General features: G+C 38.6%; 2 protein-coding genes across 3 annotated transcripts; one reads left to right on the top strand and one right to left on the bottom strand.

Annotated features, from left to right (window-relative positions):
- Positions 1-1,026: 1,026 nt before the first annotated feature.
- arhgap19 (Rho GTPase activating protein 19) lies at positions 1,027-8,604 on the bottom strand. Of its 2 annotated transcripts, none has more exons than XM_042435386.1 (12): positions 8,533-8,604; positions 7,297-7,571; positions 6,374-6,454; positions 5,896-6,105; positions 5,421-5,647; positions 5,063-5,149; positions 4,864-4,929; positions 3,923-4,129; positions 3,684-3,791; positions 3,298-3,411; positions 2,983-3,084; positions 1,027-2,473 (listed from the first exon to the last, which is right to left on the bottom strand). In XM_042435386.1, the coding sequence occupies exons 1-12, from the start codon at positions 8,574-8,576 to the stop codon at positions 2,414-2,416; spliced, it is 1,581 nt and encodes a 526-aa protein (XP_042291320.1). In that variant the 5' UTR covers positions 8,577-8,604; the 3' UTR covers positions 1,027-2,413. The 2 variants fall into 2 exon arrangements, with proteins under 2 accessions (XP_042291320.1, XP_042291329.1); XM_042435395.1 differs by having other exon boundaries at positions 1,027-2,470.
- Positions 8,605-10,246: 1,642 nt separating this feature from the next.
- LOC121882234 lies at positions 10,247-14,412 on the top strand. Its single transcript, XM_042390313.1, has 4 exons — positions 10,247-10,254; positions 12,180-12,220; positions 13,673-14,029; positions 14,146-14,412. The coding sequence occupies exons 1-4, from the start codon at positions 10,247-10,249 to the stop codon at positions 14,403-14,405; spliced, it is 666 nt and encodes a 221-aa protein (XP_042246247.1). The 3' UTR covers positions 14,406-14,412.
- The last annotated feature ends 168 nt before the right edge of the window (positions 14,413-14,580 follow it).

The following is a 14,580-nucleotide window of genomic DNA, read 5'->3' as shown; positions in this document are numbered from 1 at the left end:
CCAACAACAGGCTGAAGCAAGAGGAGAAACATAGAAGGTCTCCCAAAACCAAATGCTGTGCATCATAAATAAAAGTATCTAGTAGAGAGCTAGTTTGAGTTAAAGCCCTTATTGGTGAGTGAGGCGGTGGATCCACCCAGCAGGGGGATTAATCAAGTATATCGCTGCCCATGTCTTAGATTTGTTCAGTGATTTAAACAAATTAATGAATCAAGTGAAACAAAAACGGCAATTCAGACCGATTATCAGGCTAAGTCAACAGTCAACACTGTTCGAGATGAGCCTAGACACTTGGTATCTGAAAATAATAATTTAGTTGTCAGTACTGAACATTGGGAAACTGGTACTGGTGCATCTCTTCTTTCTACACAAGTTGAGCAGACGTCAGTTCAGTCAGGCCGTAAAGAACTGTGTGAGAAAAAGGAACAAATCCACAGTAATTCACAGTCCAAGTCTTTAAGCTAGCTTGTGGAATTTACATGTCAAACAAAATATTGTTTTGAAAAGGTATGATATTGGTGAAGCATTTGATGTGTAACCTCTTCATTAGATGTTCTGATTGGTGCTCTATCAGAAACCGGTTGATATTTACTGGTTCCTTTAATTTACACTCATCTTTCATCGTATCTGTATGGCTAGTTTGGAATGACGCACATTAAATCCAATTTACATAACAGATTTATGTCATTGAACCGACAGCTGAAAGCAGAACAGGTTACATTGTCTGAGTTGTGACCATGTTAAGTTCCTTTCTTACTTCAACTCAGACACGTCTTACCAAGAGGACGTCCGTACGTACACACCGTTATGAGAAGAGAGGACCTGACTGTAAGACAAAACTGCTCATCGCCACCTGACAAAACATACATAAATACGCTCCTTCAACTTTCATTTAAACCATCAACATAAAGTCTCTCAACCACTTTAAAAAAAAACAACAAAAACAAATGACCCTTCTCTTGTCCAGTTGAAGAAAAAAAAAAAAAAAAATCAAATCCCATTGAGCATCTGGGACTGTCATTTCACATTTGACAGATTCACAAATATGGATCCAACTAGTTGATGGTTTCATTATGACAAAGACTATGAGAATAGTAAAGGCGGTTTAAAATTAAAATCATATTTTTCACATCAGGATGAGAAATGTTCACCCAGCTATCATCCAGTACACAAAGTCACCAACGTAACGTACCAAAAATCACACATCACCGTTCCCAATAAGACCAAAACACACAAACACACACATACATACTGTACAACATGTATACTGTAAGCTCGTCTAGCTAGTGGTCATAGATTCTGATACAGTAGCTAACAAAACATGTTTCAAGTGATAACTGGCACACAAGCGGGTCAGAGTCAGCGCAACCGAACCAAAGCAAAGACCCTGATCAACTGTTCTGATTATCATTAGAGGTAGAGCTAAGTGATAAGTTTAGACAGTGTTTATTCAAAACAGAGCACCATGCAACATGATGAGTATTAATGCTTACGCGTGAATAGTTTAGCATGTTTTAAAACATGATCTTTAAGCAGATCGTGTCATGCAGACTTGTAGTTGTGCCAGATGTGGGAGTTTTTCCTCACTTTTATTCAAATATCTCAACCTTAAACTTTATCAAGGTAAACGCATGAAATTCTTATGATTTTGGTCATTTCTGAATACCGAAACAAAACAAACATAAATAAATTTAAAAAAAATATAGTCCCACCTGACCTGAATCAGTCAGATTCAATCCCAAAGTACTGTTGCACCAATCTGTTGGCCATTAGTGGTGCATTGTGTGGTCTAAAAATAAAATTTAATAGATTTCAAAGAGTTTTAAAGAGTTAAAAGAGTAAAAATGGAATGCAGACTTCATTTGGTCCCAAAGATTTCCATACTTGTACAAACCCAATGTCTGTGGGGCCCGTTGAAGTCAAGTGTGGCTGATCAATAATGCAATATTTTTCATATTTTGCAGCATAAGCGAATCATGCTACGCTTCATACATAGTTTCATCATCTAAATGTTAAAATGTGTAAAATCACTAATGAAGACAACTGAAAGAAATTAGGGAATTTTTTTAAACTGTTAATGAAATTATAACATTTTTTTTGTGTGTTTTATCAGATATATATATTGAATTAAAAATGCATTTTGTATGATTTTAATTAGATTTATTTTATCACCGTCACGCAAAGCTACAGCGGAGCATTTTATTTAATTGTCAGTCCAGCAGTGGACAGAAGACAGAGGTCCTGGCTTTGGTTTGGCTGGTCTGGCTGAGGCTAAAGCAGCTGTATATTAGTCACAGTTAAAATAACGGTAGACTTACTACGATGATAACACAATGATAAAAAAAAACGAGGAATAATAATATTAATACTGCCTCAAGTCCTGTCCGAGACGAGGAGGAGGAGGTGTCAGGTTCTACACCGAGACGTCCTGAGCAGGAGAGAAACACATCCTGGAGATGGAGGGAGTGTCCTGCTGAGAGACGGATGGAGGGATAGATGGAGGGATGGAGAGAGGTATTCATAAATTACAACACTGACAGCACGGATATTTGTCCAGAATATCATGCAATTTAAAAAAAAATTATAAAAATCATTCAAAAATACAAATAAATGATATAAATGACTAAACACGTCAACCCAAAATTTCCCATTTGACTTGATTTGCATGTTTATGTAATTTAATAAACTATGGAGTACATGCAATGTGAGCTTATGTCCTATGCAAGAAAAATTGTGGTCTACAGGTTTCCAAAACTCTCTTCAATTAACAAAAAGAAAAAAAAGCAACTTGTGAGTCACTGTGGATTCTGTTTTTAAGTCTCGATTTGCTTGCAAAGAGTCAATTTACAGAACTGCAATGCAAAAAATATGTTTTTTCACATTGGTTGGAACTGTTGTGTTAAAATGTACTGTTGTGTGTGTGTGTGTGTGCCTCTAAATGTATGAATAGCTTTGGACAGTGATTTTTCTGGTGTGTCATACCTTGGACACCTTCAGAGCTTTGTTCTCATTAAAAGAGAAATCTGGGTTTTTTACTACCAGCCCCGCTTTCCCCATCACAGGACCATTCAATGGGCTATTCACCTGTGTACACACACACACACACACACACACACACACCAACATTATATTATTTTTGACATCAAGCTCAAACAGAAATTGTCAGTCATCAGGTAATTTTGTGAAATAGAAATTACACAAAGCCAACAAAAGTATGCAGTCACTCAGTCGCAAAACAAAATATATGAAGTACATTAGATATTATTTGTCTAAAAATCAGTGATAAAAACAGCTCACCTGCTGCAGGATGATGTTCTCTTTGCCAGGTTTTCTTCCTGTCCTGGTGACGGTATCCGGTGAGACGTGCCTAAGTCGCCTCTCTGCTGTCAGCTGCTCGCCACGAGCCTTGCGCTGGTACCAGAGCATTAAGTGGACAAACAAGTTGAGAAAGGCCAGTTTAGCTCAGATTATGTAGGATTGGGTGAAAATATTCATCAAAATATCAATGTGAAATCTTGATCTTGATGAAACTTCCTGTTTAAACAAACCCTAACTAACAAAATTAGGGCCACTAGGGACGTCCTGGTGGCCTTAGTCCAGTTGGGGACCTTTGCTACATATCATCTTTAATCTCACTTCCCTCATTTCTTGTCAGACAATATGTGTGTATATCGTTTCTGTACCTTGATGAGTCCACCAAAGGAGCGTGAACGGAGATGTTTCTTGCTAGGACCTGGGGGGACTTGGCAGCGCTCATTGGTAGGCGTGCCTGAGGTGGTCTGTTTGACTAACTGCATGTAGGAAACAGAGGACAACCCTTACATTGTATATTTAAGATATTTAACACACCAAGTGATTTGCACTCAGGATGTTCAACAGAAGAAATGAGCTCAGCTCCTAGAGTTATGTGTTCAAAACGAACCTGTCGGACAAGTTTCTTCTTCTTGGCGGAGTCCGGCATGTTGTGGTGGACGTGTCTGAAGAGCTCCTTCAGGGCCTCCTCTGTGTATTGTTGAGCTGGTGACTGGCACTGGTCCTGAGAGCTGGGGCCCAGAACAGCCGTCCTCTTCTGGGGCAACACCGTCCGCTGAGCAGGAGAGCCGTTTACTGGCAGCAGCTCAAGATCATCCTGTCAGAGTAAAGGACGAGTTAGGCTGCCTGTTTACTTTAAAGAGGTCATATTACGCCCCTTTCCAGTCGTGGTCTGTTTACAAAAATTTTTTTTTTTTATGGTCAAAAAGGACCGAGTTACAGCTATACAAGCCACAGATGCCCTGAAACGAGCTGCATCTTTTCACTGCCCCTCTCTTCTGATTGGCTGACTGTTTCCTGAGAGACGCATACCCAGGCCAACCACAGGTAAAGGATTGTGAAACACAGAGAGCAGAGCAGAGGAGATAAACTAGCGCTGCCATAAATGACAGCAAAACACACTAGAAACTCTCACACTGAGTTGAAACGAGTGCATATAAATTAGGTAAATAGCATTAATAATCATATTTTGTTTCTTTCAAGAAAGGACAGGCTGCCGCTCCAAGGCAATGGTTGGGGAAACGCTCAGTGTATAGTTGTGACATCACAACCTTGTGTGCGTTTCTCCATGGACTGAGCGTTTTGATACTTTCACAGTATTTATATAGCACCTAGATCTGCTTTATAATGAAAAAGAAATGGAAATGTCCCTTTCTGCAATATGTCCCCTTTAAATGGCAACAATTTCACAAATGACAGTTTATGCTAGCACCACATTTGGGTTTGATCTTCACATTATTTGCTGTTGTTTAATTTATTGATTTATTTATTTCATTTAGATCTCTAAAGCAGGAAAAAATGGGTAATCTAATGTGAACTCCCTCCACTAACCTTGGTCTGCAGAGCTTTGGACCCAGTGAAGTGCACTCTGGCATATTCCCGCAGGTAGACTGGAGCCTGAATAACACACAACACACACAAAACCTTTTGCATATTACGTTGGTAGAGCTCACTTTGTTTATGTGCTTGAATCTTACTGGATTATCAACCAAGGTTCAATTTATAATTGTTTGATTGTTCCTTTGCGTACCCTGAAGAGTTTCTGTGAGTGTTTGATGAGGAAGGCCATGCTGTTGTTCAGTTTCTTCAGATTGTCTTTCAGGTCACAGGCTGTCATCTGGAGCAAGACACAACACAAGTCACTTAATTAACTCTAACACCTGAAGCTGAATATATTCATATTACACTTCTACACATAGTGTAATGTGTGAGCAGTTTCTGGCAATTTAAAAATTTCAACTGCAATTAAACTATTATTTCCTCAAAAGGTGGATGACTATTTGCGGTAATTTGCTCCCAAATTAAACAAAATTATCTTAATTCATGATTTTAGCTGTACTCATGCAGCCTCTGGTCCTTGAATCTCTGTTATACGGTACAAATCTTACGTGTCTAGGCCAGAGAACATGCGGGGCAAACATGAGGGCCAGGTTAAAGGCAGACATCTTGTTCTTGTCCTGCTGTTTAGCGGTGTGGTAGAGCAGGTCCAGCAACAGTTTGAGCAGTGAGCGGTTGGCTTGAGGTAACAGCAGGAAGAGAAGCTGCAAGGCTTCGATTTGACGCTCCTTGTTGGGTATCGCAGTTTTGTTGCCATGTTCATCAAACAGAGTCATGTCTGGGAAAAGGACGAGGGTGAAGGGATGAAATCCAGATATATTTATTCTGTATAGCCTGGAAATTCAGCATTTTTTTTTTACAGACACTCATTTCATGAATGAATATGAGGCGTTGTAGCCGCCTGTCTTCAAGTAGAAATATGACAGAATAATCAAGTGTCAGAAAAAGTTTGTATTGTCCAATATTTATGTCCTAAAATGAGAAGATAAGTGTAGTATTTAAAAGTATAAGTGCGTGTGTCCCTACCAGCTATCTTCAGGTGTGCGTGGAAGTGTTTATGTGTGAGCAAGGGCTCGGGCAGCTCTCCCAGGAAAGTCTTGAGCAGCGTGGCAACGTCGTTGGGGTGGAAGTCTCCAGAGTCCAGGTCAACATCCACTCCACTGTTGAGGAGCTCCTTAAGGGCCTGCTGCCGTATACTATTCCCCGGCACCCGAAACAGACCCTCCACATGCAGATCTGAGCAGAGCATAGCAGGCGGGGATGAGATGGTGAAAACTCTTGTTTGTGTGAGCGCTCACTAATTCTTGACATTTATCTTACAAATAGTAAAAAAATCTGCAAATAATTTAAATTTTGCAAATTTACTTGCATTCCCAGAGAACATGCCATCGATATTATTCTAATTTAAAAGAGCAAGAAGCTGTTAGCTTCTAAAAGGCAGAGCGGTGAGGATGTCAAATCAACTGTGAAGGAGGGATCTGTTCATTTTATTTAGATGACTTACTTTTGCTGAGGTACTCAATGAGCTGGTAGATCTGTGCAATGCTGCTCTCGGTCAGCGGAGTCCCAAACACAACACCTTTATCTGTGAAAGTAATGGGAATGATGACTGTGTGTGACAATCTCAAGACAAACGAGCAGGTAAACATGGGTTGGCAGCTGAATTAACACTAAAGGCCAAAACATACTCTCTCAGACATCCCATTCAACACATCAAAGAACACATTAGCACATGAGATGAATAAACAGGCGACAGGAAATTAAAATGCATTAACGGGTAGTTATCGGAGTGTGTTTAATGCCAGCTGTTAAATTCCATTGTGATTTAAAAATGTGAAGTGGAGGAATAGATGGAGCCCCTCTATCAGCAGAACTTAGCAGATCTGTCTGAGCCGTTGTTCCCAATGTTATTCGCACTTGTCCTGTTTCTATTCTCTGACAGCACAATGCATCCCTCGCTTACAAAAGTGATCTCTGTGGTTCATCAGAGCACACTGACAATGAAGAAATTAGGAATGTGGTGAAACAGGATCTTGGAAAGGGCTCGAAAGCTCACACAAAGACCTGAAGATTCTTTTACTCACTTACCACAGCGACTGTTGGACTGCAAAATTAGCGACTAGCCATGTATTTACTTTTATGACACGCTGATTTTACAATAAAACTAATCCTACAAACAATTATTAGTTTACAGCCGCATATCTGGAGGGAATTTTTTTGTAAAACACTATCTCATACATTAACTCACACACACATATGGTCAACTGTTCACAGGGATGATTGCTGCCCAATGTTCAGTCTAAATCATGAATGACGGACAGTACTGCTGCTCTGCCAAATGTTTTTAATGTCAATGTAGAGAATCACATTCACTGTAGCTATTGCTGAGGGTAATTTCTAAATGATGTCACTAAGTTGACCTCTCACCTTTGCGTTTGAGGAAGTTGAAAGAGCGAAAGAAGCCTCCGTTTCCACCTGTTGGGGTCTTAGGACCCTCCTCACCCAGGAGCTGGGAAAACTCTGTCCCAGGAAGATCAATAAGGCGAGTGATGTTACTTAGCACCAGCTCCAGAAAAACGTCAGGGTTCTCATGGCGGAGTTTCTCCACAAAAAAGTCCGGGTTGAAGATGACGGGTGGTCGGCCGGCACGTGAGCCCCCCGGAGATTCGTCACGATTGGTCACCATACTGCTCACTGTACCTCTGAGGGGGGAGAGACAGGAATATAGTAAACCAGCTCTATCTTTGTATGCGAGAGGGCATCAAACTCAGGTTATGATTAGGAAAAAAAACACAAGTTGATAAGTGCTGCTTAATGGATATACATATGCTTTAAACACTAGAAAAACTACTGTGTTTGTTTGGGTACTGTGGCTGCTCAGTGCTCCTATATAGTTAACATTAGCCAAAGAGGGAAATATTGTACTTTCTACTCCACTACATTTATTTGACAGCTTAAGCTAAGTTAAGCCCGACCCCTAGGTTAGGGACCACTGGACTAAACTAGCTAATTGTATATAAAGTAGATAAAACTAGCTCCACCTCCAGCAGCTACAACAGTAACATGCTGCTCTAACACTGATGCTTCACTATTAATAATCTAATGATGTCATATATAATAATATATCAGTGAGAAGCACCACACCACTACTTTTACTGCAATACTCCAAGTACATCAAGCTGATAATACTTATGTACTTTTAGTACATGGTGGGATTTTTCATGCAGGACTTTTACTTGCAACGGAGTATTTATACATTGTTGTGCTGGTACTTTTACTTAATACTTCTTCCACCACTGAACTTGCTTAATGGGCAGTTAGCCCAAACAAATAGCAACACAAGACCCCTCAGCTAGCAATTCTAACATTAGCAAATGCAAGCTAAGGATTCCCACTATTACCTCCGAAATAAACATTTAAATTGTTTCCAACAATGTCAATTCATTAAATTATAACCGGTAAGTTAACTACAGTTACGGAAACGTTATTGTTAAACAGCTAACGCTAACGTAACTACGTCGTTGTCACTCAGTTTTATCGTACCTCGTGATTTTAACCAGTTTAAAGTCTCACAAGTTTAGCTTTAGCCGTAAGTATTACTAACTCTACGTCTGTGTAAATACCAATGAAAACATATCGATGTTAGACTCAAGTCATTCTTACCTTTTATTTTGTGTGTTTTCATCGACATCTTTACCCGCAGCCATGTTCAGTTTGAATCCTCCGCTGTTCTCCTCCAAGCCCCGCCTACCTCGTCAACCATTGGTGGTTTGTCAAAGGTGGGTGTGACATAGTGGCGCTGATTTGCATGTCCCTCACTGTGATTGGTCGGTTTGAATTCCCCAGCTTTGTCAAGAGGAAAACAACCTCTATGCGGAGTTGTAGGTAGATTGCATACATTTCTACAGTATATACTACAAATACAGTATTTCAGTTTGGTTGTATTGACATGATATACAGTGTATGCAACTGATTAGCTTGTAAGGATCATTTTTATTGATCAGTAAGCCACAACAGGCTGTGTTGTATTGAAAGTGAATTTCAGGTCTACTTTTCATATAGATTGTTTTGTATACATAGTGTAGCTTGCTCTCTGTTAACCTACCTAGTGCCTCTGGTCAGGCATTTCTTACATACCACCTATGAGTTCAACAGCCATAACAAAACAAGGAAGTAAAACAGAGGCTATTTGCATTTAAGGAACAGAAAAAACCAACTCCTCTTTCTTCTATCAGTATAACTGAAAGAAGAAAGAGGAGTAGATGAACTGACTATATGGTAACAGCATATAGAGCATATTTCTGTGTAATAATCAAATGGACCCAGATATCAGTGTCCATCCACAAAAGTTGTTGATGTGAATTTCACCAGAGAGATGACTTTACCATACTGTCAACTCAGCAAATTCAATCCTCTCTTTAAAAGTGTCTGCATCTAATCTAATCTAATTTTTTCAGTGTTAAAACTATAACTTGGTATGTTTTGTAACATTGTTAGCACATAGCTTTATTAAATTGGAAACAGAAAAACCCACCAGCCCACTTAACTTTGCTGAAAGATGTGATGAAGCAGTTATAGTTAGAAAAAAGTTAATTTTCTCTGAGAGGGAATGTTAATAGGTTCTATTTGATTTTGGTAACCTGTCGTAGACTATTTTAATAAGACAAACCCATCATTGGTATCTGAGAGAGAGACCTTGTTGACAAAACTTACCCTTTAATACGGTTATGATTTTTTTAGCTTATAAATTCACAAGAACACATTTTATTATCAACATGAAATCATAAAGTGAATTTAAATGTAAAGAACAACTTGCTGAGTAGAAGTCAGTAATGTTTTAGGCCTTAAAGGTCATCACAGAATTTAGTCTGAAGCATTATTATTAAAAATATTTTAAAAATGTCTAACTCTATGTAAATTGCATGAATGAGGTTCATTGAGTCTTATATTGTCATCTCTCTCCATCAGTTGGACTCTTCTGTGTATGAGAACGTCTCAGACTTGCAGGTCGTCGCTGCAGCACAAACAGAAGACACAGAGGAGCAGGAAGACATGGAGTAAAGTCCAGTCAGGTTGGAGCATCATGAAAGGAAAAAAACAGGCCAACATCAGTTTCATAGTTACAGTTATGAGAAGTAACTCACCGAAATGTCATGTGATTTTGTTGTGATGCAGTTGAAGCAGAGGCTGGACTCACCTGATGGAAGCAGAAAGTGAAATATGACAGTGGAGAGAGAGGCTGTAGAGGATGATGTGGACGTTTTCATGTTCAGTTTTCACCAGCAGCAGCAGGTAGAAGTGAGCAGCACAGACAGTCAGTAACAGCATGTAGCAGAAGGTTTGAGAGGAATGTGCTGATGGCAGCTTGAACTGAATCATGTCGAAGTTAGAGCTGTTATTTGAAATGTTATTTTAAATGTAAAAATGCTGTAATTAATCCTGATTATCTTCTTGTGCAGTATACTGTATATTTGCACACATGAAACATGATCTCAGTTCTATCACACTTTGCTGAATGTCACATTATACAGATATTGCAGTGGCTGATTCACAATAAACAGACAGCTTCCACAACAACTCTGTAGTTGGAAACATGATTCCAGTTCCCTCTCACGGCTGCAGAGGGCGACAGCGTGCAGAAAGTTTCAGCTTAAAACAAAAAACAAATCGTTTATGTTTATTTTTCAGAATATGAATGTATTTACCAGCAATGAAGACAAATAAAAATCAAATCTCTTATTTTAGGCTCACTAATTTCTAACTTTCTCTCTATTTTAGGATGAAATTTATCACAGTGTAATCCTTTATTATGATTAAGGATGTTGCTAAAATGAAGATGCACAAACACAGTTTGTATTGAAGGAGACCTTAATTGTCATGTGAGCTGTTTATATCTGAAACTGAACCTCTAACTGTAATGTTTAATGAATTTAATGTCAAGCGTAAACAGATTAAGATGCAACTCAATCATAAAAAGTGAAAAGTACTAAAAGTACATTTAAATGTGTGTAAACAATCAGTGATTGATGGTAAAATGTTTTTTCAGGGTTGTGATTCAGTATCTCTGATGTTTCACTGTCCTCTAGTGGTGAAGCTTCAGTGTTGCAGATTCAGGCTTCATCACTGATGATGTGCTCTGTGTTACAGTCAGAATGATGGTGAATGAGTGAGTTTCCAACTGCAGATGTAAAACATTTTGTCATCTGATTTACACATAGATTTCTGTATCATGTTTTGATGTACTTTGCTTTTTACTTGTTTCTTAATACTTACAATAAACATTGTGCTCAGCATGTGACCTCTTACATCCCATACTGATGCAGTACATCTCTTTGAACTCATGGTGGCGTATTCAGTGTCTTAACATGCACTAGAAGTGTGAAGAGATGCATCAAACCAAATGTCACACATCTGTCACGTGTCATGTTTTTTCTTTAGACACTGAACTGTGCCCACACTTAATAAGAGTAAGTAAAAAATAACTGCACTGACACTGAACTGTGCTGCATTTTACCTCTTGCACTTGACTTCAATGAGGAAAGAGACAAATCTCAATATAGTATTGTTACACTTTCTTTAATGCTCAGAGCATGACACACTCACACTCGATACAGACATACGAGCTGCTGTAGAGGAGTGAGACCTGAAGAGTGAGGTGAATACTTCTTAATCTGTATCACACCAACCTGTAGGAGTTGTTGTGATAACTCTATGCATGATTAAACCCAAACAGACATGGCAGGATGTGTTTCAAAATAAGTGGATGTTCTTTGTTTTTCTTTCACACAGGAACAAACTGTTTTCATGCACAAACATGATTTCTATGACTGTCACTAAGCATTCTAACCTTTCACAAGTTCATACAAACATTTATACATATTCATACAATAATTTCCAGGCAGTGCTCAAACATAAAAAGAGTAAGTAAAAAATAAAAACGTCCCACTATTTCTCTCCTCTATTACTAATATGCCAGAACACTGTTCTGTTATTCTCTCTAACATAGATTATATTAAGTCTTTAGAAAACAGTAAAACTTGTATTTATCTTATGTGTTTACTGTCATTTGGCTCCTCATGCATATTCATAAAATAACAAAGAGGAAGTAAAACAAGTCTTTTAACATCCTGATATCTGACATCTGCTCACAGATCACAGAGGACGAGCATCTTAACAGACAACGTCCTTCTCTGTTGTAAGTAGAATAGTTTACTGATATGATTATTACATGTTTTGTACATTATTTGATGTATTTTATTGTCTCTGAAGCCTCACAGAGAGATGAGAGGAGCAGCTATGACTTTAACAGCAGCAGCGAGTGGATTTGTTGTCTTCCTTCTCTCTGTGTCAGGTACTGTATATCTACATTTACATTGTAGGACATTTAGCTCACTTATTCAGAGCAGCATGAAGTCATTTTAAGAAAGTAAATATAAAATATCCCAGATCAGCACTTTTCTAGGTTTGATGTATGTGTGATACAGTATGATGAATGACTTTTAAACTCTACAACACCAAACATTCACTTCTGTTTATTTCTGTGTAAACTATAGCTGTTGAATGAAGGCAAAATGGTAAAAAATAATAACATCAATATTTACTGCTGAACACTTTAATGAAATGATATTAAGATGTTCAGCTGTGTCTGCATCATGGGTGGTGGGGGTGGGGGTGTCTAGCTAATAAGGTTTGTCCACCCTCCCTCCATGGATTGTAAGAATCATATATTTTGATACATGCATATGCATATATACATAGTTCTATGATGGTACAGCAATGCACTGAGAATTTCATCTCATCATGATTTTTTAAATCTGCTTGGTAATTTTTGCACTCTCTACTGCAGAACTGGACAACTGTTTTAGCTGTTACAGTTATAACAGTTGCCCCTTCCTGTGAAAACTTATTGTCAGCTATTTTATTTTAGCTGCTTTCAATAGTTTCCCTCACTTCATGTTCTGCATTTCTTTGTGGTTTTCATACTTACCTCAGCTGCAACTTGACCAAAGAACTAACAGAGAGGAAACTAACCAAGACAACCACAGACTCTCTAATGTTTCATTTCCTTCTTCTCATCCTGTTCAGTAAAACTGCATTAATGTTCACATGTTCAATACATTCTTGTTTCTTCACTGCACCTTCAGACTGTACGATGTTCTGTCTCAGTGCACAGAGAGATTAACTGTAAACTGCATCTAAAACTGTTTCTTTATACTGTCAATTCAAAGTATGTATAAATATCTTAGGACTTTTAGACTTTTCTATACCTGTGTTCACCCAGGCATAATTCAGAAATAACATAATGAAAGCTGGTTCTACTTGAGGTTTCTTCCCGTTAAAGGGGAGTTTTTCCTTGCTGTTATCGCCAAGTGCTGAGTTTAATGAAATGAAAACAACATTCATGTACCACTGATCTGCTGCTCAACTCAAAAAACATTAGTTAAATGTCTTTTTACTCATTTCATGTTTGAAGGACTTGTTTGATAACACATTAGAGACACATTTCAGGTGTTCAGCATTAACTTTTTTAAAACTATGACAAACAAGCAGAACAACAGTACAAACTTTCAATATGCATGGACTAAAGCTGAAACACTCAGCAGTAACAAATGATAAAATATGATAAACTGATAAAATACTGTATTCCAGTTCAGTTCTAGTTAGATTGATGCACGATGAGGAGCTTTGAATGACAATGACTGCAGATAAAATCATATTGGTACCATGATCCACTTTGTATTATTCACTGATACTGAACTTGTTATGAATCTGATTGTGGTTTCTGATGTGCTCTGTGTTACAGTGGTACAGGGTCAGAATGACTGGGGAGTGACTTACACTTCTACTCAGATCTGTGTCTTAAAAGGATCAACAGTGGACATAAACTGCACCTACAGATACCCATCCAGAATAAATGACCATGATACTGAAGTTGAGGGAACATTCTGGTTCACTAAATTGAGTAATAATGAACCTGTGGATCTGGGAACAGACTCAGAGTATGCAGGTCGTGTGCAGTATCACTGTGATAAGAACAACTGCACTCTGAGAATCACAGACCTGAGAGAGAGCGACTCAGCTGAGTACAAGTTCAGGTTCATAACAAACCAACCGGGAGGGAGATTTACTGGTTCACCTGGAGTCACTTTGACTGTCACAGGTAACATTTTCATCTGAAGACTTATGTGAATTTCAAATGATTAATATCTTGGAATTGTCAATGTTTGTGTGTGTATGAGCATAAATAATATTTCTGTTCTTTCTTCACATATACAGATTTCCAGGTGCAGGTGAGCGGATCAGTATTCTATCCTACCTGGAGAGAGCTGACGTGTCACAGCAGTTGTCATCTACTTGATGGTTCTTCCTACATCTGGTACACGAATGGACAGGAAATTCAGAATGCAACATCTTCTACTTATAAAAAGTACTTTTCTCCTGAAGACAGCTATTCCTGTGCATTAAAAGGATTTGAGCATCATCCCGCTCCTTCAGTGTGTGAGTTTACAACACAGTCTCTGTTCAACCACGTCTAGTGGAGCCTTTAACCTCTTGTACTATAACTTGTATGTACATGTTTGTGTACCCACCTAGAGCCCGGTTCTACTTGAGGTTTCTTCCCATTAAAGAGGAGTTTTTCCTTGCCGTTGTCGCCAAGTGCTTGCTCATGGGGGAATTGTTGGGTCTCTGTAAATTAACAGAGTATGGTCT

The sequence above is a fragment of the Thunnus maccoyii genome, chromosome 2 (genome assembly GCF_910596095.1).
Source record: "Thunnus maccoyii chromosome 2, fThuMac1.1, whole genome shotgun sequence".
Taxonomy (NCBI): domain Eukaryota; kingdom Metazoa; phylum Chordata; class Actinopteri; order Scombriformes; family Scombridae; genus Thunnus; species Thunnus maccoyii.
Note: the sequence above shows the minus strand (reverse complement) of the source record. Positions and strands in the feature narration are given on the sequence as shown.

Bases quoted from the DNA above. Each gene is read 5' to 3' on its own strand.
- arhgap19 (XM_042435386.1), bottom strand. From the start codon at position 8,576: ATGGCTGCGGGTAAAGATGTCGATGAAAACACACAAAATAAAAG. The intron at 5,648-5,895 runs GTAGGGACACAC...TCCTTTTCCCAG, and splicing joins CGCACACCTGAAGATAGCTG to ACATGACTCTGTTTGATGAA. The intron at 4,930-5,062 runs GTACGCAAAGGA...TGTGTTATTCAG, and splicing joins ACTCACAGAAACTCTTCAGG to GCTCCAGTCTACCTGCGGGA.
- LOC121882234 (XM_042390313.1), top strand. The intron at 12,221-13,672 runs GTACTGTATATC...TCTGTGTTACAG, and splicing joins CTTCCTTCTCTCTGTGTCAG to TGGTACAGGGTCAGAATGAC. The intron at 14,030-14,145 runs GTAACATTTTCA...TCACATATACAG, and splicing joins AGTCACTTTGACTGTCACAG to ATTTCCAGGTGCAGGTGAGC.